The sequence below is a fragment of the Oncorhynchus kisutch genome, linkage group LG7 (genome assembly GCF_002021735.2).
Source record: "Oncorhynchus kisutch isolate 150728-3 linkage group LG7, Okis_V2, whole genome shotgun sequence".
NCBI lineage: Eukaryota > Metazoa > Chordata > Actinopteri > Salmoniformes > Salmonidae > Oncorhynchus > Oncorhynchus kisutch.
Window position 1 is genome coordinate 15705773 of NC_034180.2, and position 26144 is coordinate 15731916.

The following is a 26144-nucleotide window of genomic DNA, read 5'->3' on the forward strand; positions in this document are numbered from 1 at the left end:
AATCACCTGCCAATGTACCATTCAGGAAGCCTCTATACCAAAACAGCATATTTGGATACAGCTTCAAATAAGACCTAATCACACCTAAAGTTCACATTTCCACATCCGCATAACAGCTCAGTAAAGCTTACCAAAATGTTGGGGAAATGTGTGGAACTTTTCCTTGATAATGCCTGATGAACAATACATATTATTAGTTGACATAATCGTCTTTTATTGAGTTGCACCAAGTTCATCAATCTAACTACTGTGTTGAATATTCATTATCAGTGAAGTTATTATGATAAACAGTTTTATATAAACGTTCAGCTAGCAAATGTTTTTTAAATTATATGCAGTATAGATCATCATTTTACTATGACGTATACAGTAAGTGCTTTGAATTTGTCTAGGAAATGGGAAATGAACACGTCGCTTGCTTTTGACGTATTCGCACGATGTGCTTATTTTTAGTCCTGACCGATTTATCTGAAAAAATATCTATGAGCTTTTGTGAAAAATAACAGAAGTGATTTGCAAATACTAGTGCATTAAACCCCCCAAAATGTATTTCACATAATTACAACAATAAACGCTGTTAAATTCCTATAAATCTAGCTGTTGTACAGACCTCAAGACTTCAACCCCCATAATGCATATGGGCTTTAGTTTAATCGAAACTATAAACAAGTGACGGGTTGAGAGGTCGAAGCGAGAAACCGGTTGAATGACAGCACGGCTGTACGTTTGGCTGTGATTAAGGTAAAACATCTTACCGACATACAAAGCACTGGTTTTCAGTTATCCGATAGCTAGTTATGAATTATATTATTTCACCTCACGTATATGTTTGTTAGCACAGTGCTGTCTGTCTTGTTCCCTAACGCATGTTACAAAAGTGAATGCCCTCTTGCATAAGTGAATGCCATACTCTGCGTCTCACCACAGCCACTGTTCCATTATATTACACAGAAACCGATACTGGAAGTATTGAAATGTTCATTGATGTAGTCGATAGACTATATAGCTGTGGCTCAGGTTGATGCTGCAGTCATTTTCTGCGTGACTGTGACCAGTGATGCAGCTAGTGGTAAAAAAAGGTTGGTAAACTATCAACTCCAAATAAAAACGAACAACTACCGATATAAACCAAGACATGACTTTTTTTATTTTATTGTTTGATTGCACGGATAATTTTTTTGTTGCTGTGTATGTGTTGCTTTACTGTCCAAATCAAATGCCTGGATAGCCTCTGTCTGCTTGTTTTCGCTCTTGCTTTGCTTACTGCATTACAGCCTGCCTCTGCCTCACCAGCCTGGTCTCAGAGCATTTTGTATTATTATGTATGTAAATCCGAGCCACTCCATTTAGTATGATATGCTACGTTTCGTATGGTATGTATTAATTTGTAGATGTCCGTCACCCATTTTGTATGTTACGAATTTGATAAACATAGAATACTGTATGTTACAAATTTGCTAAATGTATGTTATGAATTCTAGCTAGGTGGCTAACATTAGCCTACCAGACAAGTTAAATAACAGGCGAGCTAATGAACTTTTATGCTCGCTTTCAAGGCAAGTAACACTGAAACATGCATGTTCCGGACGACTGTGTGATCACGCTCTCCGCAGCCGACGCGAGTAAGACCTTTAAAACACTTCAACACTCACAAGGCCACAGGGCCAGATGGATTACCAGGACGTGTACTCTGAGCATGCACTGACCAACGGACATTTTCAGGCTGTCCCTGACTGAATCTGTATTACCAACATGTTTCAAGCAGACCACCATAGTCCCTGTGCCCAAGAACACTAAGTTAACCTGCCAAAATGACTACTGACCCGTAGCACGACTACGACCCGTAGCATCTGTAGCCATGAAGTGCTTTGAAAGGCTGGTCATGGCTCACATCAACACCATTATCCCAGAAAACCGAGACCCACTTTGCAAACCTCCCCAACAGATCCACAGATGATGCAATCTCTATTGCATTCCACACTGCCTTTCCCACCTGGACAAAAGGAACACCTATGTGAGAATGCTATTAATTTACTACAGCTCAGCGTTCAACACCATAGTGCCCTCAAAGCTCATCACTAAGCTAAAGACCCTGGGACTAAACACCTCCCTCTGCAACTGGATCCTGGACTTCCTGACGGCCGCCCCCAGGTGGTGAGGGTAGGTAATAACACATCTGCCACGCTGATCCTCAACAAGGGGGCCCCTCAGGGGTGCCTGCTCAGTTCCCTCCTGTACTCCCTGTTCACTCATGACTGCATCTCCAGGCAAGACTCCAACACCGTTAAGTTTGCCGATGACATAACAATAAGACCGCCTATAGGGAGGAGTTCAGAGACCTAGCAGTGTGGTGCCAGGATAACAACCTCTCTCTCAACGTGATCAAGACAAATTAGATGATTGTGGACTACTGGAAAAGAATGACTGAGCATGCTCCCATTCCCATTGCCCGAGCTGTAGGGGAGCAGGTTGAGTGCTTCAAGTTCCTTGGCGTCCACATCACCAACAAACTGTCATGGTCCCAACATACCAAGACAGTCAAAGAGGGCACGACAAAACCTATTCCCCCACAGGATATTGAGAAGATTTGGCATGGGTCCACAGATCCTCAAAAGGTTCTACAGATGCACCATCGAGAGCATCCTGGTTGCGTCACTGCCTAGTATAGCAACTGGTCGGCCTTTGACCTCAAGGCACTACAGAGGTTAGTTCGTACGGCCATGTACATCACTGAGGCCAAGCTTCCTGCCATCCAGGACCTTTTATACCAGGCGGTGTCAGAGGAAGGCCCTAAAAATTGTCAGAATCCAGCCACTCTGGTCATAGACTGTTCTGTCTGCTTACACATGGCAAGCGGTACTGGATTGCGAAATCTATGTCCGAAAGGCTTCTTTACATCTTCTACCCCCAAGCCACCAGATAGAGTTCCTCTGTCCAGTGTCTGTGTTCTTTTGACCATCTTTTCTTTTTATTGGCCAGTCTTGAGATTTTTCTTTGAAACTCTGCCTAGAAGGCCAGGGTAGCCTAGTGGTTAGGGCGTTGGACTAGTAACCAGAAGGTTGCAAGTTCAAATCCCCGAGCTGACAAAGTACAAATCTGTCGTTCTGCTCCTGAACAGGCAGTTAACGCGCTGTTCCTAGGCCGTCATTGAAAATAAGAATTTGTTCTTAACTGACTTGCCTAGTTAAATAAAGGTAAAATAAATCCCGGAGTGGCCTCTTCACTGTTGACATTGAGACTGGTGTTTTGCAGGTACTATTTAATGAAGGTGCCAGTTGAGGACTTGTGAGGTGTCTGTTTCTCAAACTTGACACACTGTCCTTGTCCTCTTGCTCAGTTGTGCACCGGGGCCTTACTTTAAAAAGTAAGTACTATGTTTCTGGCCATTTTGAGCCTGTAATCGAACCCACAAATGCTGATGCTCCAGATACTGAACTCGTCTAAAGAAGGCCAGTTTTATTGCTTCTTTAATCAGAACAACAGTTTTCATCTGTGCTAACATAATTGCAAAAGGATTTTCTAATGAACAATTAGCCTTTTTAAGATTATAAACTTGGATTAGCTAACACAATTGGAACACAGGAGTGATGGTTGCTGATGATGGGCCTCTGTACGCCTATGAAGATTTGTAGCCGTTTCCAGCTACAATTGTCATTTACAACATTAACAATGTCTGAACTGTATTTCTGATCATTTTGATGTTATTTTAATGGGCAAAATGTGCTTTTCAAAAACAAGGACATTTCAGAGTGACTCCAAACATCTATGTGTCATACATACAGATGAAGTAAGACGTTTACATACACCTTAGCCAAATACATTTAAACTCAGTTTTTCACAATTCCTGACATTTTAATCCTATTAAAAATTCCCGGTCTTAGGTCAGTTAGGACACACAAAATGAGACCATAAATAAATGAAAAAAAATCATTAAAAATCCTACAATGTGATTTTCTGGATTTTTTTCCCTTCTCATTGTGTCTGTCATAGTTGAAGTGTACCTATGATGAACATTACAGGCCTCATCTTTTTAAGTGTGAGAACTTGCACAATTGGTGGCTGACTAAATACTTTTTTTGCCCCACTGTATGTATATAGGTACAGTGGGGAGAATAAGTATTTGATACACTGCCAATTGTTTTAAATTTTGTTTTTATTATTGCATTTTTTTTAGGGTTTCCTACTTAAAAAGCATGTAGAGGTCTGTAATTGTTTTTTTTATCATAGGTACACTTCAACTGTGAGAGACGGAATCTAAAACAAAAATCCAGAAAATCACATTGTATGATTTTCAAGTAATTAATTTTCATTTTATTGCATGACATAAGTATTTGATCACCTACCAACCAAGAAGAATTCCGGCTCTCACAGACCTGTACATTTTTCTTTAAGAAGCCCTCCTGTTCTCCACTCATTACCTGTATTAATAACTGCACCTGTTTGAACTCGTTACCTGTATAAAAGACACCTGTCCACACACTCAATCAAACAGACTCCAACCTCTCCACAATGGCCAAGATCAGAGAGCTGTGTAAGGACATCAGGGCTAAAATTGTAGACCTGCACAAGGCTGGGATGGGCTACAGGACAACAGGCAAGCAGCTTGGTGAGAAGGCAACAACTGTTGGCGCAATTATTCGAAAATGGAAGAGGTTCAAGATCATGGTCAATCACCCTCGGTCTGGTGCTCCATGCAAGATCTCACCTCGTGGGGCATCAATGATCATGAGGAAGGTGAGGGATCAGCCCAGAACTACACGGCAGGATCTGGTCAATGACCTGAAGAGAGCTGGGACCACAGTCTCAAAGAGAACCATTAGTAACACACTACGCCGTCATGGATTAAAATCCTGCAGCGCACGCAAGGTCCCCCTGCTTAAGACAGCGCATGTCCAGGGCCCATCTGAAGTTTGCCAATGATCATCTTGATGATCCAGAGGAGGAATGGGAGAAGGTCATGTGGTCTGATGAGACAAAAATAGAGCTTTTTGGTCTAAACTCCACTCGCTGTGTTTGGAGGAAGAAGGATGAGTACAACCCCAAGAACACCATCCCAACTGTGAAGCATGGATGTAGAAACATCATTCTTTGGGGATGCTTTTCTGCAAAGGGGACAGGATGACTGCAATGTATTGAGGGGAGGATGGATGGGGCCATGTATTGCTAGACCTTGGCCAACAACCTCCTTCCCTCAGTAAGAGCATTGAAGATGGGTCGTGGCTGGGTCTTACAGCATGACAACGACCCGAAACACACAGCCAGGGCAACTAAGGAGTGGCTCCGTAAGAAGTATCTCAAGGTCCAGACCTGAACCCAATATAAAGTCTGGATGGGAGACCAGATGCTGCTGGAAGTGGTGTTGGAGGGCCAGTAGGAGGCACTCTTTCCTCTGGTCTAAAAAAATATCCCAATGTCCCAGGGCAGTGATTGGGGACACTGCCCTGTGTAGGGTGCCGTCTTTCGGATGGGACATTAAACGGGTGTCCTGACTCTCTGAGGTCATTAAAGATCCCATGGCACTTATCGTAAGAGTAGGGGTGTTAACCCCGGTGTCCTGTCTAAATTCCCAATCTGGCCCTCAAACCATCATGGTCACCTAATAATCCCCAGTTTACAATTGGCTCATTAATCCCTCTCCTCTCCCCTGTAACTATTCCCCAGGTCGTTGCTGCAAATGAGAACGTGTTCTCAGTCAACTTACCTGGTAAAATAACGGATAAATAAATAAAAAATAAATAAGTGTGCAAACCTGGTCAAGAACTACAGGAAACATATGATCTCTGTAATTGCAAACAGGTTTCTGTACCAAAAATGTAGTTCTGCTTTTCTGATATATCAAAAACTTATGTCATGCAAATGAATGACTTAAAAATCATACATTGTGATTTTCTGGATTTTTGTTTTAGATTCCGTCTCTCACAGTTGAAGTGTACCTATGATAAAAAATGACAGACCTCTACATGCTTTGTAAGTAGGAAACCCTGCCGATTTCGCAGGTTATCAAATACTTGTTCTCACCACTGTAGATTGGAGATATATATATATATATCTCATCATCGGCCTGGGCTATTATTTTCATTCAAGAAGTAGCTAGTCATTTCGGTCATTTGTGTGGTATGAAAATAGATTCTGCTAATGTCTTCTGTCGCGTAAAATAACATACATTACATGCCATTTTAAATGGATAACATGTTTTCCCCTATTTGGTGAAATCCTAAAAACCGCTCTGCCCAACTGTAGGCTGTCACTTCGCAAATGCAATTTCATAGAAGCATGCAATGTTTTATTATAACCGAGTGGCTGCGGATCAGAAAAATCTATCGAAATGTAGCTTCTGCGCATGTGTATATTCTATACTTTATATGCTTGGAGAACAGGCTACTCAGGCTAATGGTGATCGTTTTAATGAAGTTCGATCAAAGCAGAGTCTGTTTGCAAGATCACATGATAGTATTCTACAGAAGCCGAAATATTATAGCATCGTGTAATGTTACTGTTTGACAACCATCTGCTCTAAAACTTTACATCAACCTGAAACAACAGTGTAGGATACTTGAAAAACTAAGATTTAAATGAATATCGGCATGAAACTGATTTCAGATCAATGATTGGTATGCAGATGCTGCATGGATGTTTCACCGTTAACTTTGTACAGAACTAATATAATGACAAACGCCAGAATTCTGTTGACCACACCCCCTTGGTTTGAAGCAATTGAAATGGTAAAACCAGCCTATTTCCCAGAGACATGCAATTTCACCCTTGAGGAGGTAGATAATGTGTTGATTTCCCTACCAAACAAGGCAAGTGAATCCGATGGTGTCACTTATGAGGTTTTTTAAAGGCCACACGGCCCCAGTCCTACCATGCCCTCCTGCATATCTTCAATGCCTGTCTGATTAATGGAAAGGTACCCGACTCATGGCTGGGTGCTCTTATCCACGGAATACTAAAAAACATTCGATGTTCCAGATGGTCCATCTATACTGAACAATAATATAAACGCAACGATTTCAAAGATTTGACTGAATTACAGTTCATAGAAGGGAAGTGTGATCTCGCAGGGGAAGAAGCTGAGTGTGGAGTTCCTGGGCTGGCGTTGTTACAATGTGGCCTGCGGTTATGGGGCCAGTTGGACGTACTGCCAATTTCTCTAAAGTGACATTGGAGTTGGGTTATGGTAGAGAAATTAACATTACATTCTCTGGCAACAGCTCTGTTGGACATTCCTGCAGTCCGCATGCCAATTGCACTTTCCCTCAACTTGAGATATCTGTGGCATTGGGTTGTGTGACACAACTGGCTTTTTATTGTCCCCAGCATAAGGTGCACCTGTAATGATCATGCTGTTTAATCAGCTTCTTGTTATGCCATACATGTCCGGTGGATGGATTATCTTTGCAAAGGAGGAATGTGCACAAGAAAATAAATAAGCTTTTTTTTTAAATGGGACCAACACGATACATGTTGCATTTATATTTTTGTTCTGTATACATGGAGAGACAATTCCCTCTTACCCTTTGTCTGTAAAGTGTTCATGAAATGCTTGCTCGCCCACATACTACCATGGCTGGTAGATACAGGCATTCTTTCCCAAACAAAAGGCATCTCCATAAAAACTGGAATTGCTGTCTCAAAGCATGAACTGATAAGCCCCCAACACTAGTGTTCTCTCTGCATGAAACATACAGCTGTCATGAATGTAAGTTAAATGTTGCTAGCGGGGGGGGGGGGCGGCTTGTCCATGAGTTGAGGAGGCTGTCCATGAGTATTCAACCAGACTTGAAATGATTAACATTTCCCTTCTGCCTGTGGTCATGAAGCTAGACGCTGTGAGAGGTGGCCTAGCAAAGATTCAACATCTGCTTGCCAATGTGCTTATACCAAGTAGGTTCTGAGTGAAATTAATAACAAAATCATTCAAGTGGTGAGAAAGTGGCTATGCTTAAACACACACCACACGTGACATTACACTGCTACCAGACTGACTCACCTGTTGAACATGCTCAACAGAAACGATGCGCCAGTTTGGGACTTAGCCAGAGCCTCTCTCCTTCTGGACCAACGGAAGTGGAATGTGCCACTGACAATGAAGACAACTTCCTGGGCTTCAGGAGGAACACCAATTGGACACTTGTGCTGCGGCCTTTGGAGTCTGGTCAGACTGGCCGGACCCATGCAACCGGATCTCAGATGGGCATGGACTGATACGCAAACTGAGCCAAAGACTGCCTCTGATGCAGTTGTGGCAGACCCCTGTGTTGTGGAGGCTTCTGTCACCCATGACGGAACATCTCCTCCATCAAGGAAAACACTCCTCGGTATCAGACGGATGCAGCTATGGCAACACTGGCCTAAGTATGCAGGGGAAACTTGCTGCTCCAGACTGCTGACACCTCTGTCTCCCATTCCATGTACTGTATCAGAATGCTGCCATTGGCGAGGACATTCTCACCTCTACTGTTAAGCTGAGACTGCAATTTCAACCAACAAAATATAACCTAGCACTCTTGTACCCTGCAAACCATGACCCATTTTGTGTTCTTCATGAATCAAATGCAATAGTTTGTTTCCCTTGTTGTGAATGGTTGCTGTTCATACAGTGTTTTGTACATTGTTAGACATGACTGCCTTGTCGACCTGATAGACAGCAAGGTGAGACGAGTAAGTCTCACCAACGGCACACATTTATAAATATTCTTGTGGTTAAGAGGATGGTTTGATGTTGCTGATTATGTGTTTTCCTGTGTGCCAAATATGCCAGAGCGATGTGCTCATTTTGGAAGTGGCTGCTCATTTGATGGCTGCATGGAGCAGGTCTTTGACGACAAGTTTCTTAAATACCAGCCCCTTGTGGCACGCTTGGACAGCCTCGGGTGTAGATGCAAGCTGGTTGCACCGATATTTGGACACGTAAATTGGCTTACAGTGTGTGGCCTCCAGATTGCGGGGCTACCAAAAACTAGGGCTGCTCTGTTTCATCTTTTGGGGGCACCCTAGCTGTTTGGAGAAGGTGGTGCTTTTTGTACCCTTGACTGCTATGCATAAAGGGACATTTGGAATGTTTTGGATCCTTTTTAAAAAATATAAATTTGAGTAATGGATTCAAATAAAGTATTTAAAATGTGCGTGCACAACATAAGCCTGTTGTCATGCTTGTGTGTCTTCCATATGTCACTCAATGCCAGCCTGCGTGTGCTCATTCTAAGTATGACAGTGGTGACTATTGCTTGAAACACTGAAGTTGTTAAAGAAATCTGATTTAAATGCAGTAGCTGCTACATTCAGTGACTGTATTGAAGACTGTCCTCTTCAAGCAACAGTAGTTAAATACTTGAGTATTATATATAATATTTAGAAACACCACTTTGCATCCTGTTTTCATCTCTCCCCACCGAGTCTTTTTAAAAGCTACTTTACATGAAAGTACCCTTTAGTGTTTGAAACTTTTGTACACGCTATTTATTTATTAGTTGAAGGTTTGAAAGTGCAAAGAGTTTGGAAATGGTTTTATATACAGTAAATTCTGAACAAAAATATAAATGCAACAATTTAAAATATTATATTGAGTTACAGTTCATATGAGAATCAGTCCATTGAAAAATTCATTCATTTATCTATGGATTTGACATGACTGGGAAAACAGATGCATAAAATGGGCCTCAGAATCTCATCACGGTATTTCTGTGTGTTCAAATTTCCATTGATAAAATGCAATTGTGTTCGTTGTCTGTAGCTTTTGCCTGCCCATACCATAACCCCACCGTCACCATGGGGCACTCTGTTCACAACGTTGATAATCCGTAAACCGCTAGCCCACACGATGCAATACGTGTGCGTTGTGTGACAACACACATTTTAGAGGCCTTTTATCGTCCCATGCACAAGGGGCACCTGTGTAATGATCATGCTGTTTGATCAGCTTCTTGATATGCCACAACTGTCAGGTGGCTGGATTATCTTGGCCAAGGATAAATGCTCACTAAGAGGGATGTAAAACAAATTAGCTTTTCGTATGTTAGGAACATTTCTGGGTTCTATTTATTTCAGCTCATGGGACCAACACTTTACATGTTGCATTTATACTTTTGTTCAGTGTGTACTTCAACTGTATTTCTTTATTAGTTGAGTATACCAGAGTGTAATATTGTTTAACCATATTTTCCTCGCTCCTCCAGTGCCTCCAATGGCTGGCCGGCTGCTGAAAGTGTCGTCTGTTGCAACGGCAGTGGTGGCGTCGTCAGGCTTCTACCTCTACAACCACAAACTGGACCCCAATGACATTAGCCTGGTCCGCTTCGGGCGGGCCGCAGCTACGGTCAGTACATAACCACAACCACACAGACCCTACTGTAGAGCCACAGCACATAACCTTGAGTACACAAACACATCCGTCTGGTCAGTATAGTATACCAACCACACAAACTAGGGTTGTAAACGGTACATGTATTCGTACCGGACCGTTCTGTATGGGGACCTCGGTTTATACATAGAAAAAAAATAGACCTATAGCTTATGTCTCCGCGGCAGTGTATGCCTCTTGAGCGAATCTGAGCTGAAAAAACATTAAGGTCTATTCAGTTAAAACAAATAGAACCTATTGCCTACCTACGTTGCAATTAAATTCCAATCTTAATTGGCTCATTTCAAATGATCCTTTTGTGAAGAGCAGCCGGGAACTAGTTCTGTACAATGGTGAGTGGTGGGGTCGATAAGCCAATGGCATTCTCCATTGTTTAAATCTCCAGTTTGGGAACAATTTGGCTTCCAAGTATATGACAATGGGGATGGACAGAGTATTTCGCCACAGCTCAAAAATAATACAGTGCATTCGGAAAATATTCAGACCGCTTGCCTTTTCCCCCCAGATTTTGTTACATTGCAGCCTTTTTCTAAAATTGATTGATGAGGAAAATTGTGCATTTAATCTACACACAATACCCTATAATGACAAAGCGAAAACAGGTTTTTCCTAAATGTTTGCAAATGTATAAAAAAATTGAAAAACAGGCGGCCTCTCGAGTGGCACAGGGGTCTAAAGGTACTGCATCGCAGTGCTAGCTGTGCCACTAGAGATCCTGGTTCGAGTCTAGGCTCTGTCACAGCCAGGCCGCGACCGGGAGACAATCGACCTTCACCTCTCCTGAGTCTGTACGGAAGTTGCAGCGATGGGATAAGACCGTAACTACCACTTGGATACCACGAAATTGAAAAAAAAAAATGAAATGCAGAAATACCTTTTATTGACATAAGTATTCAGACCCTTTGTTTTGAAACTCAATTGAACTCGGGTGTATCCTGTTTCCATTGATCGTCCTTGAGATGTTTCTATGACTTGATTGGAGTCCAACTGTGGTAAATTCAATTGATTGGACATGATTTGGAAAGGCACACACCTGTCCATATAAGGTCCCACAGTTGACAGTGCAAGTCAGAGCAAAAACCAAGCCATGAGGTCGAAGGAATTGCCCGTAGAGCTCTGAGACAGGATTGTGTCGAGGCACAGATTGGGAGAAGGGTACCAAACAACAATTTCTGCAGCATCGTAGGTCCCCAAGAACACAGTGGCCTCCATCATTCTTAAATAGATGAAGTTTAGAACCACCAAGACTCTTTCTAGAGCTGGCCGCACTACTAAACTGAGCAATTGGGGGAGAAGGACCTTGGTCAGGGAGGTGACCAGGAACCCGATGGTCATTCTGACAGAGCTCCAGAGTTCCTCTGTGGAGATGGGAGAAACTTCCAGAAGGACAACCATCTCTGCAGCACTCCCACAATCAGGCCTTTATGGTAGAGTGGCCAGATGGAAACCACTCCTCAGTAAAAGGCACATGACAGCCTGCTTGGAGTTTGCCAATAGGCACCAAAAGACTCTCAGACCATGAGAAACAAGATTTGTTGGTCTAATGAAACCAAGATTGAACTCTTTGGGCTGAATGCGAAGCGTCACTTCTGGAGGAAGCCTTGCACCCTCCCTAAGGTAATGCGTGGTGGCAGCATCATGCTGTGGGACTAGTAAGGATAGAGGGAAAGATGAATGGAGCAAAGTACAGAGAGATCCTTGATAACCTGCTCCAGAGCGCTCAGGACCCCAAACTTGGCGAAGGTTCACCTTCCAACAGGACAACAACCCTAAGCACACAGCCAAGACAACGCAGGAGTGGCTTCGGGACAAAACTCGGAATGTCCTTGAGTTACCCAGACCCAATCTAACATCTCTGGAGAGTCCTCTGTGTGCTGCAACACTCCCCATCCAGAGCTTGAGAGGATCTGCAGAGAAGAATGGGAGAAACTCTCCAAATACAGGTGTGCCAAGCTTGTAGTGTCATACCCAATAAGACTCTAGGCGTAATCGCTGCCAAAGGTGCTTCAACATACTTATGTAAATGTAATAGATTTGGAAAAAAATCACTGACTCTTGAGGATATTTTTGAGAATATTTTCAGCCTCCTGATTTAGTGTTCTGCTGCTGACTGATGTCGTAAACCACCAGCATACCACCCTGCATCCCACTGCTGGCTTGCCTCTGATGGTGAACCGTGTTAGTCCCTGGATGGGAGACCAGATACTGCTGGAAGAGGTGTTGAGGGCCAGTAGGAGGCACTCTTTTCCCAATGCCCTTTGTTGGGTGCCATGTTTCTGATGGAAAGTTAAATGGGTGACCTGACTGTGGTCACTAAAGATCACTTATTGTAAGGGTAGGAGTGTTAACCTGGCTAAATTCCCAATGTAGCCCTTATACCATCACGGTCACCTAATCATCCCCAGCTTCCACTTGGCTCATTCATCCCCCGTAACTATTCCCCAGGCCGTTGCTGGAAATGAGAATGTGTTCTCAGTGAACTTACCTAGGTAAATAAGGGTAAAATAAAAAATTTAATGAACTCCTCAATGCCATCAGATGAATCCCAGAACATATTCCAGTCTGTGCTAACGAAACAGTCCTGTAGCTTAGCATTCACTTCCTGTTTTTGCTTGAATGCAGGAATCAGGAGGATAGCGTTATGGTTAGATTTGCCAAATGGAGGGCAAGGGAGAGCTTTGTGTTTCTGTATATGGAGTAAAGGCCATACAGAGGTTTTTTCACCTCTCGTTGCACAGGTGGCATGCTGGTAGAAATGAGGTAAGACTGATTTCATTTTTCCTGCATTAAAATCTCCAGCCACTAGGAGCGCCGCCTCTGGATGAGCATTTTCTTGTTTGCTTATTGCCCTATATAGCTCATTGAGTGCAGTCTTCGTGCCAGCATCGGGTTGTGTTGATAAACCGGATATGCTCCCTTTCTCCATGGTTGAGAAGAGTAGAGGGTTTCTGCAACTCATGAAAGTTTTCAAACCATGTTACGATCTTTGCCCATTTCAGGAAACTGGTAGTACCCGCTCTATATAAGCAAGCTAAAGCCGAAGTTGTACAACCCACACAATGAATTGGCCAATGCACCCTGTGTTGTGCTTATTAAAGATGGATGGACCTCCAGGGCTACAGAGAGCTACTTAAAGGCCCCCACCAGAGGGCAATGTCGCCCCTAATTCAACTAAATTCATATCCTATATGAGAAATTGTTCTTTAGGTTCCACCTCCAAAGAATGACACGGGCTGCTAATGCATATTCACAAATTGGGGTGGGAACTTTTGGGGTGATTTCCAAATGTATTCATAAAGCCCTACGTACATCAGCAGATATGTCAAAGTGCTGTACAGAAACCTGGCCTAAAACCCCAAACAGCAAGGAATGCAGGTGTAGAAGCACGGTGGCTAGGAAAAACTCCCTAGAAAGGCCAAAACCTAGGATGAAACCTAGAGAGGAACCAGGCTGTGAGGGGTGGCCAGTTCTCTTCTGGCTGTGCCGGGTGGCGATTATAACAGAACATGGCCAAGATGTTCAAATGTTCATAAATGACCAGCATGGTCAAATAATAATAATCACAGTAGTTGTCGAGGGTGCAACCCCAGACAGGAAGATCACATCAGTGACTCAACCCACTCAAGTGACGCACCCCTCCTAGGGACGGCATGAAAGAGCACCAGTAAGCCAGTGACTCAGCCCCTGTAATAGGGTTAGAGGCAGAGAATCCCAGGGGAGAGAGGGGAGCCGACGAGACAGCAAGGGCGGTTCGTTGCTACAGAGCCTTTCCTTTCACCTTCACACCCCTGGGCCAGACTACACTCAATCAAATCACTGAAGAGATGAGTCTTCAGTAAAGACTTAAAGGTTGAGACCGAGTATGCGTCTCTCACATGGGTTGGCAGATCATTCCATAAAAATGGAGCTCTATAGGAGAAAGCCCTGCCTCAAAATGTTTGCTGGGGGCCACATGGAGTGGGTAAATAACAAGTAGGACACTGACACTAGCTAGCATGCTAATCTTATCGATCTCACTAAATAATGTTATGTTGTTGCTACACCTTATTCAAAATATGAGCCAGCTAGGCTATGGCTAGTTCTGGAGCTGGATTTGTCATTAACATGTAGGGAAAACTTTGCCACAGATGGATACGGGAAACCAGTATCTCCAAAGGGATGCCATCTTTCATAAATTGCGACCATGAATCTGCCCTAGAAATAGAAGGAAGAAGATGAAGCTTTGGTAATATGGATAACATGGTTCTCACAGCTAGGTGACCTGACATGACAGGCTACGATGACCTCGCTCATGATGCAGGCTGCAGATGATCTGCAAAAACACCCTGAGCGCATCGGACACGAAACACTAATACTTGATGGAACAGTACAAACTAGATAAACAAACAAGTCTTTCACTGGTGCCTTTCCATTATAGGATAGACACTTGTGATTTCTACTAGCTGCACCAATGAAAGCAGTGGAGCGTGGTCAAAACCATTCATCTTTGGGGGGAGCGGGGTTCCAAAATGCAATCATGTCACATGCAATTTTACCATATATAAAATTGTCATATACACTTCTTATCCCTTGCGCAAATAGCCTAAAGCTATGTCTGTCCGGAGCTCAATGGAACGGGGAACTCTTAGGGCCCCCCCGACTATTTTATACAGTGTTGCATTTTTGCTAGTACAAACTTCAGGCCCTGACCTAAGTTAATATTTTATACAGTGTTGCAAGTTCCTTGCTGACAGGCCATGAGTAGCAAATGTGATTTATAGGATATTTTTATCAATATATTTTCTACCTGCAGGCTGCAATGTTTTTATTTGTTGGCTTAATGTAGGCTATTTTGACATAGCTGGAAATGGCAATAGAAATTACGTACATTGTAGAATAATAGTGAAGACATCAACATTATGAAATAACACATGGAATCATGTAGTAACCAAAAAAGTGTTAATATACTTTGAGATTCTTCAAATAGCCACCCTTTGCCTTGATGACGGCACTTGTTGGCTGCTTTTCCTTCACTCTGCTGTCCAACTCATCCCAAACCATCTAAATTGGGCTGAGGTCAGGTGATTGTGGAGGTCAGGTCATCTGATGCAGCTCTCATCACTCTCCTTCTTGGTAAAATAGCACTTACACAGCCTGGATGTGTGTTGGGTCATTGTGTAAACTGGAAACCAGATATCCTGAGGCTGCATTTATTGTAGCTGGGGATTTTAACAAGGGTAATCAAAAACAAGGCGCGACGCATGCAAACTTTCGCGACGCATACAAAGCCCTCTGCCCTCCTTTTGGCAAATCTGACCACGACTCCATTTTGTTGCTAGCAGCCTATAGACAGAAACCTAAACAGGAAACACCCGTGCTCAGGTCTGTTTAACGCTGGTCTGACCAATCTGATTCCACACTTCAAGATTTGTTTAACACTTTTTTTTGGTTTACTACATGATTCCATGTGTTATTATATAGTTTTGATGTCTTCACTATTCTACAATGTAGATAATCTAAAAATATAGTAAAACCCCTGAATGAGTAGGTGTTCTTAAACTTTTGACCGGTAGTGTAGGGAAAAATACATGTTTAAAAATGTACACCAATCGATTGGTTGAAAGAACGGACGACCTAGAGTAGACAAAGATTAAATAAAAATGTGTCTTGGACAGCCCTACCCAGCTGCTATTGCATTGGTGTTTATGGAAGACCCACTCCACTAAGTGACAATTTTTTTTCAATGGTAAACGACTTGAGTGAACTATATTCATTTATCCACCATCTTTGCTATTGCGCCGCTCAGTCGCGACTTGCGAACTTTGCAGGTGTTTCTGATTTTAATGAACAATGCCATGCTGGTGGGTGGTACTATTTTAAATTAAACCCAGCTCAACAAAACAGCAACAACAACAAATAAAATACACATGTCATTTTATAGGGAAAGATAAGCCGTAGGCAAGAATTTGCACGAAGCCTGCAGTTTGGTTCAACTAAACTTTGATTGAAATGACTTATTGACTTACATCGTGACACAAACACATCAGTCTCTGATCTGCTTTTGGACAGGCTGCAGCTATGATCAATAACCACAACCACCCAGATTTCGGGCTGAATCCACTGTTGGTACACAACCATGCAAGCACATTAATGAACAAATATGTATTTTTGACTGTTTTCCTTGTAGACTGCCGTGATCAGCTATGACTACATGACATCTCTGAAACATGTGGAGTATGGATCAGAAGAATACTGGGCGCTCAAATCCCAGGTAAGGCTAGGGCTTGGCTATATGGCCAAAATATCATTGTGTGAAATGTTTCATATTTTTGATGGTATTTTATGTTTAAAAAAATAAATAATTAATGCATAGGGTTGAAACGCATACGTTTTAAGTGATTTCAATGTGGTTTCAATGTGGTTCTCCATTCTGATTTGTTTTATACTGTTCAGTCCAACTTCAAACAAATCATTTTCAGCATTTTTGTAATTTTCTGAATTTCCTGTACTTTTGTTTCCTCTTCCACACTGCCATGCAGAGCTGCATGGAATGGGCAAAACACCTAGGTCTAGTAAATTGGTGAATTGTTGGAGTTATGGAAATGGAATGATTTATTCAAATTTGACATAGTAAAACAAATACAAATGTGTAAAAACAATTCTAAAGGATGCTGAAACCCTCATATTAAACACCAATGGCATTCACTAAATTGATGGTTCATTTATGATGTTTTACAGCTTTGTCATTAAATCTTATTTTTTTTAATATATATTGTTTTCTTAAATTGTCCTATTTTACATGTGATAAGGCCAAAGATCATTACAGACAACTTTTATAATCTGAAGTACCCAAAAGGACCACTAGATGTTTTGTGATGGATTGGTAGGTAATTGGTCAACTTCGTATGTTTGCAACCCTAGCTGGAATATAGTGTGCTGCACCTTGAATACACAGAGTACGTTTACATGCACACTAATAAGTCGATATTAAACTGTAAATACTTAACTCGGCTTATCTTAATCGGTGTGTATGTCCGAACACCGAATCAATAGACTTCCCAAAAGTCAACATGGTCATGGTGGTAGAACGTTTGTTTAGATTGCTGATTTTCTGCATTTAAAGTAAAGATTCACCCATTTTGAATGGTATACTGTTGTTGTGCATCTCTGAGCGACATTAAATCGATTCCCTGAGTCATTTCATGTGTATCTGAGCTATTGCAGTTCAAGCAGTCAGAAATTCGGCCGTTATGACGTAGCATTGAGATAAACGCTCTCGCTACATAATCACAAAAACGTCTGTCATACATGTCAGATGGCCGATGTCATAACGCGGGAGGCTGTCTCTTGAATTAGCCATTGATTATATTTTAGCAATATTTCTAACTCGAGAAATATAATTTAACAGAGGGTCTAACACCGTTCTGCCTCTTCAGTCCAGGGTGCATTGAATGTGTCGTGGTAATTATTCTAATCGAAGGAGAGACTTTTAGATTTCTAAACAACTGAACTTTATTAATTCCTGCAGTAATGGAGCGTTAACGGTCACCCAATTGTGTAGAGTTAAAGCCCAATTAAACAGGATTCAGTTACAACTCTTTTTTATTTTAATTTTATTTTTTGTCTTCCTGAGTCCTTGTGACAAAGAACAGATACGTGAACAAAGGTTCATTGTGCTCTGATGCAACAGATATCAAGATTTACATTGCGCCACATATCTGTTGCTAGTTCATGTACTGCTTGTTTATACATAAATACTAATGCAACAGGATACTAAGCCCTTCCCTCAGAATGATGGAGTCCAGTACTCATCTGCCATATGGGATAAATAAACTGGAGATTGGGTCACCCTGCCACTGACAGACAGGCACACAGACACTAATCATGGAATGGAATGTTGTCTTATCACCAAGCCATTGTAAATCGACAGTCAACGTTAAATCTCAAACACATGAGTTCTAAGAACCCTATTCTGTTGCCTCTAAGAAAAACAGTGTGAATGTACTAATATATCAAGACATTATAATATAAAAGTAATGTTGTAATTCTACGACAAATGTCAGACTACGCTGAGGCACATCGATCTGCAGGTTGAACATTGTGAGAATGTACACTGGTAAATTGGTAGTGCATGGTGTTTGTTCTATACAAGGTGAAGGGAAAGGGGGATACCTAGTCAGTTGTCCAACTGAAATGTGTCTTCTGCATTTAACCCAACCCCTCTGAAGAGGTGTGGGGGGCTGACTTAATCGACATCCAAGTCTTCGGTGCCCAGAGAATTGCATTGTGGGTTTCGTAGTCAACTTGAGCTGAAACAGATTTTCACAACGATTTTCACGTTGCTACCAAACTTGTTATTAAAAAAAACAAAATGAAACCTATCTTCACAAAAAACATTGTTCACATATTAGTGTTGTGTAACAGCGCATTCGGAAAGTATTCAGACCCCTTGACTTTCTCCATATTTTGTTACGTTACAGCCTTATTCTGTATTAAATAAAAAATTTCCTCATCAATCTACACACAATACCCCACAATGACAAAGCAAAAACAGGTTTTTTGAAATGTTTGCAAATGTATTAAAAATAAAAATACCTTAAGTATTCAGACCCTTTGCTATGAGACTTGAGCTCACGTGCATCCTGCTTCCATTGATCATCCTTGAGATGTTTCTACAACATGATTTGGAGTCCTTTTGTGGTAAATAAAATTGATTTGAACATGATCTGGAAATGCACACACCTGTCTAAGGTCCCACAGCACAGATTGTGCATGTCAGAGCCAAAACCAAGCCATGAGGTCGAAGGAAATGTCCTTAGACCTCCAAGACAGGATTGTGTCGATGCACGGATCTGGGGAAGGGTACCAAAACATGTATGCAGCATTGAAGGGCCTCAAGAACACAATGGCCTCCATCATTCTTAAATGGAAGTTTGGAACCACCAAGTGAACTTCCAGAAGGACAACCATCTCTGCAGCACTCCACCAATCAGGCCTTTATAGTGGAGTGGCCAGACAGAAGCCACTCCTCCTGTAAAAGGCACATGACAGCCCACTTGGAGTTTGCCAATAGGTACCTAAAGGACTCTCTGGACATTAGACAACTCTCTGGTCTGATGAAACCAAGACTGAATTCTTTGGCCTGAATGCCAAATCCATTTTAGAATAAGGCTGTAATGTAACAATGTGGAAAATGTGAAGCGGTCTGAATACTTTGAGTACACTCTAGCTAGCTAAAATATCTTTATAAGTTACCATTACACGAACAACATGCATATACCAGCACTGGTACCATGCTGTATTAGATACCTATGTTTGCTCTGACTCTTAAGTACATTTAGCAAGCTAGCTAAATTCAAATCAAAGAAATGTTTATTTGTCACATGCGCCGAATACAACAGGTGTAGTAGACCTTACTATGAAATTCTTACTTCCTTACAAGCTCTTAACCAACAATGCAGTTCAAGAAATAGAGTTAAGAAAATATTTACTAAATAAACTAAAGTAAATTAATTTTAAGTAACAATTAAATAACGAGGCTATGTACAGGGGGTACTGGTACCCAGTCAATGTACAGGGGTACAGGCAAGTTGAGGAAATTTGTACAGCAGGTAAAGTGACTATGCATACATAATAAACAGCGAGTAGCAGCAGTGTAAAAACAAAGGGGGGTCGTCAATGTAAACAGTCCGGCTGGCCATTTGTTTAATTGTTCAGAACTCCTACTTGGGGGTAGAAGCATAATATAGGTCCTGGATGGCAGGAAGCTTGGCCCCGGTGATGTACTTGGCCGTACGCGCTACCCTCTGTAGCGCCTTGCGGTGGGAGGGCGAGCAATTGCCATACCAGGCGGTGATTCAATGGTCAGGATGCTCTCGATGGTGCAGCTGTAGAACATTGAGGTTCTGGGGACCCATGCCAAATCCTTTCAGTCCCCTTAGGGGGAAAAGGTGTTGTCGTGCCTTCATGACTTTCTTAGTTTGTTTAGAGCCTGATTGTACGTTGGTGATATGGACACCAAGGAATGTATAACTCTCGACCTGCTCCACGACATCCCCTTCAATGTTAATGGAGGCCTACCTTTTCCCCTAGTCTCTGATCAGCTCCTTTTGTCTTGCTCCCATTGAGGGAGAGGTTGTTGTCCTTGCACCACACTGCCAGGTCTCTGACCTGCTCCCTATAGGCTGTCACATCATTGTCAGTTATCAGGCCTACCACTGTTGCGTCGTTAGCAAACTTTTTTGGAGCAAATGTTGGAGTTGTGTTTGGACTCCCAGTCGTGAGTGAACAGGGAGTACAGGAGGGGGCTAAGCACCCACCCCTGAGGGGCCCCAGTTTTGAGGATCAGCATGGCAGACAAGTTATTGCCTACCCTTACCACCTGGAGGTGGTCCGTCAGGAAGTTCAGATGCAGAGGGAGGTGTTTAGTCCCAGGGTCCTTAGCTTAGTGATGTGCTTTGTGGGCACTGGGGTTGAATGCTGAGCTGTAGTCAATGAATAGCATTCTCACATAGGTGTTCCTTTTGTCCAGGTGGGAGAGGGCAGTGTGGAGTGCACTTGAGATTCCATCATCTATGGATCTGTTGGGGAGGTAACCGAATTGGAGTGGGTCTAGGGTTTCCTGGATGATAGATGACCAGCCTTTCAAAGCACTTCATGGCTACCGATGGGAGTGCTACAGGGCAGTGATCATTTAGGCAGGTTACCTTCGCCCCCTTGGGCATAGGGACTATGGGGGTTTGCTTGAAACATGTAGGTATTACAGACTCAGTCAGGGAGAGGTTGAAAATGTCAGTGAAGACACTTGCCAGTTGATCCACGCATGCTTTGAGTACACGTCCTGGTAATCCGTCTGGCCCCGTGGCTTTGTAAATATTGACCTGTCTAAAGGTTTTGTTTTCATCTGCTACCGAGACCGTGATCACAGTTGTACGGAAAAGCTGGTGCTGCTTGTGTAGCTTGTGTTGCTTGCCCCGAAGTGACCATAATGGGCATTTAGCTCATCTGGTAGGGTCACGTCACTGTGCAGCTCGTGGCTGGGTTTCCCTTTTGTAGTCCGTAATAGTTCGCAAGCCCTGCCACATCCGACGAGCCTCAATTTTAGTCCTGTATTGATGCTTTGTCTGTGATGGTTCATCTGAGGGCTTTGCGGGATTTCTTATAAGCGTCCGGATCAGTGTCCCGCTCCTAGAAAGCGGCAGCTACAGCTCAGTGCGGATGTTGTCTGTAATCCATGGCTTCTTGTTGGGATATGTACGTACGCTCACTGTGGGGACAACGTCGTCGATGCACTTATTGATGAATCTGGTGACTGATGTGGTATACTCCTCAATGCCATGGGAAGAATCCCAGAACATATTCCATTCTATCAAAACAATCCTCTAGCGTAGTGTCGTGACATTACATTCATTAATGTGCTGACTGTTATTTATTGAATCAACTATGTTTAATTGTTAACTTATTTTAACTTAATTGTTACAAGATTAATAAAAAAATTTACTCATTAGGAATTTGGGGCACCGTGAAGTTGTTTACCATCTCACGAATTACTCTAAAATATATTATAGATAGATAGATATAGGAATAGATAAGTCACTTATTAATCATTACCTCATATCAAATTCTGAACATCGCAGACTTCTTGAATCTGCACAAACCCGAGTCTTACTGATCATTCCATACCACACATTGTTTTTGATTATTTTCAAACTAAATGATAATACAGGATACACACAGTATAGGTTATTGATTAGAATCTTAATACGATGAAAATAGGTCCTTTGCGGAATAACATAAATGACACTTGTTAAGAGAGAGAGACAACACTTGGATACATTTAGGAACTACGCTCACAGTAATCCTAATACCTTGCCCTGAACTGCCGCCCATTTGGGTAAGTAGTAATGCATGTATTTACGTGTTGAAGGTCTTCCTTCGTTGTGTATCTAGTACTTAGAACAACCGTAACATTGATTGTTAGAGGCTACTTTGTCGTCTTCACCTCGTTGATTGTCAGGGTCATGACCAATGGAGACCTAGCTGCATCTTGAGTCCTTGAGTATGTTAATCCATAAATCAATCTTTTACACACTTGGGTAAAAAAAGGTGTTTCTGTCATCCTGGCACGCTCTCTGAGCTCCCTCGGGCATGGCTAGTTACTTGCGAAGTATCATAAAAACTATTTCTTGTTAGAAAGGAATATGAATTATCTTAACAAAAATATTCTCTTCATCCTTTATTTCATATACAACATAAAGGATGTAAACTTTAACTTTATTTCTCATCATTCCCCACATTCGGATGTTGAAAATATTGTCCCAGTGTTCCCTTTTTGACGTTTTTGGGTGGCAAAATCTTCTGTAACAGATTCCAATCACCAATACTAGAGACCAAAGGAGTCGTCTGCTGCATGCAATTTACGATTGGTGTGAGGTCATAAAACCCCCACACCAATTCCTCCTCCCTTCTGTGGGTGAGAGGGCCCAGTAGACATTAATCTATTTTAAACTGATCTCTCTCCTCACAGGAGAGTCATGACCATAGCATCCCTCATCTGACCACTTCCGTATTGAGCGAGTCACTGGTACTGCCTGCTTTAGATTTTCCTTGTAAGCAGTGTTTCCTTGTAAACGGAAGATAGAATTATAGTCAGATTTTCCAAATGGAGGGCTAGGGAAAGCTCGGCGTGTAAAGGGTAAAGGTGTTCTAGAGTTTTATTATTATTATTATTTATTTTTTATGTAATTAATTTTTTCCTCTGGGTACATGTGATATGCTGGTTAAAGTAGGCGAAACAGTTTGCCTGCATTAAAGTCCCCGGCCACTAGGAGCGCCACTTCTTATGGCTTTATACAGTTGTTTGAGTGCAGTCTTACTGCCAGCATCAGTTTGTGGTGGTAAATAGACGGCTGCGAATAATATAGATAGTGTGTTCTACAGCTTATCATGAGGTACTCTACCTCAGGCGAGCAATACCTCGAGACTTCTTTAATATTAGACATCGCGCACCAGCTGTTATTGACAAATAGACACTCACCCCTGCCCCTCGTCTTACCAGACGTAGCTGTTCTGTCCTGCCGATGCATCGAAAACCCAGCCAGCTCTGTATTATCCGTGTCGTCGTTCAGCCACGTTTCGGTGAAACATAAGATTTTAGAGTATTTAAGGATCGTAGGATTGGTAGGATCGTTTTAATAGTAGATTATCCATTTTATTTTCCAATGATTGCACGTTGGACAATTGTACGGATGGTAGTGGAAGTTTACTCACTCGCCTACGAATTTGCAGAAGGCAGCCCAACCTCCGCCCCCTCTTTCGGCATCTTTTCTTCAAGCAAATGACAGGGATTTGGGCCTGGTCTCGTAAGTAGTATGTCCTTTGCAAAATAGCCCAGTTGGTTAGGAGTAGAGGTCGACCGATTAATCGGCATGGCCTATTTTAATTAGGGCCGATTTTCGAGTTTTCATAACAATCGGTAATCAGCATTTTTGGATGCCGATTTACTTTGCAATCCACGAGGAGACCACCTGTTACGCGAGTGCAGCAAGGAGCCAAGGTAAGTTGCTAGCTAGCATTAAACTTATCTCATAAAAAAACAATCTTAACATAATCACTAGTTAACTGCACATGGTTGATATTACTAGGTTAACTAGCTTGTTTTGTGTTGCATATAATCAATGCGGTGCCTGTTAATTTATCATCGAATCACAGCCTACTTTGCCAAGCAGGTGATGATTTAACAAAAGCACATTCGTGAAAAACGCACAATCTTTGCACAGATGTACCTAACCATAAACATCAATGCCTTTCTTAAAATCAATACACAAGTGTATATATATTTTTTTTAAACCTACATATTTAGTTAAAAGAAATTCATGTTAACAGGCAATATTAACTAGGGAAATTGTGTCACTTCTCTTGCGTTCTGTGCAAGCAGTCAGGGTATATGCAACAGTTTGGGTCGCCTGACCATTTCTTCCTGACAAAGACCGTAATTAATTTGTCCGAATTTTACATAATTATGACATAACATTGAAGGTTGTGCAATGTAACAGCAATATTTTGAAGGTTCCGTATTTCACTGAAAGAATAAACGTTTTGGCTTTGAATTGATACTTTCCGGTTTTGACAATATTAATGACGTAAGGCTCATATCTGTGTGTTTATTATATTATAATTAAGTCTATGATTTGATAGAGCAGTCTGACTGAGCGGTGGTAGGCAGCAACAGGCTCGTAAGCAATCATTCAAACAGCACTTTCCTGCGTTTGCCAGCAGCTCTTCGCAATGCTTGACGCACAGCATAGTTTACGACTACAAGCCGATCAACTCCCGAGACTAGGCTGGCAATACTATAGTCCCTATAAGAACATCCAAAAGTCAAAGGTATATGAAATACAAATGGTATAGAGAGAAATAGTACTATAATTCCTATAATAACTACAACCTAAAACTTCTTAACAGGGAATATTGAAGACTCGTGTTAAAAGGAACCACCAGCTTTCATATGTTCTCATGTTCTGAGCAAGGAACTGAAAAGTTAGCTTTTTAACATGGCACACGTTGCAATTTTACTTTCTTCTCCAACACTTTTGTTTTTTGCATTATTTAAACCAAAGTGAACATGTTTCATTTATTTGAGACTAAATACATAAATAAAATCTATTATATTAAGTTAAAATAAAAGTGTTCATTAAGTATTGTTGTAATTGTCATTATTACAAATCTATATATAAAAATTGGCCTTAAAAAAAAAGTGTATCGGTATCGGCTTTTTTTTTGGGGTCCTCCAATAATCGGTATCGGCATTGAAAAATCATAATCGGTCAACCTCTAGTTAGGAGCCTGTAAAACAGCAGTCATCCCCTCCAGCATCATTCAATTGTAATAGCCAGTTTACTAGCGATAAACATTAGCAGCTAACAAGATTTATTTGAGCCACAACTTGCAAAGAAAAGACAAACTAGCAGACAGTAAGATACACAAACGAATAGTTTAATTATAGAATGCTTGTGGAAAGCAGCATGTCATCAACATCTTGTTGCATCTCTCTGACCATGCAGACTGCAGAATGAACAGGCAAGGAAGTGCTTGTAACTCGGTCGAGCAACTGCTCTCGCCTTGAGTGACTGGGCATGGCTTGGTGTGGGAATCGGCAAGCAGCCGGGGGAGAGAGAAAGACAACTTAATCAGCAAACTGAGTCAACCATAAAAACTGAAATGACATGCGTCTGACGATACATTGGAATTATACTATGACTGAGGTTAAAGAGCAGACTGTCAGCTTTAATTTCAGCATATTTTCATCCACTTCTACATTAATGTGGCTGCTTACATGATTACGGATAGTCCTGAATGAATCGTGAATAATAATGATGAGTGAGAAAGTTAGACGCACATCATACCCCCAAGACATGCTAACCTAAACAGGGGAGGTTAGCATTTTTTTTTGGGGGGGGGGGGGGGGGGGGGGGGGGGGGAGGATCCAATCCGGACTATCCGTAATCATGGTAGCATCCACATTTTAATGTAGAAGTGTTACACATTTATATTCTTATTTACAATAAAAGTGACCCCAGAATGACACAATACATAGTTTACCATTTAATTTCTATTGGGCACAAAATAATCTGAAACACAACCAAAACAAACAGCAAATGCATCCAACAAGTTTGTAGTCGCAAGCTTGATGTAATCATTGCGTATGAGGAATATGGGACCAAATACAACACTTTTTACTACTTTAATACGCAAGATAATTTGTTCCTATACTTTTGGTCCCCTAAAAAAGGGGGGGGGAGAC

The 26144-nt window shown here is 41.8% G+C and overlaps 1 protein-coding gene across 2 annotated transcripts in view; it reads left to right on the plus strand.

The window, feature by feature from the left end:
• Nucleotides 1–632: 632 nt before the first annotated feature.
• The window catches only part of adck1 (aarF domain containing kinase 1), a 169312-nt gene continuing 143800 nt past the window's right edge, over nt 633–26144 (plus strand). For both annotated transcript variants that reach the window (XM_020487532.1, XM_031828530.1), the window contains exons 1-3: nt 633–741; nt 10179–10318; nt 16530–16613. In XM_020487532.1, coding sequence (XP_020343121.1) covers nt 10187–10318; nt 16530–16613 — 216 coding nt within the window. In that variant the 5' untranslated portion in view covers nt 633–741; nt 10179–10186. The remainder of the gene's footprint in view (nt 742–10178; nt 10319–16529; nt 16614–26144) is intronic.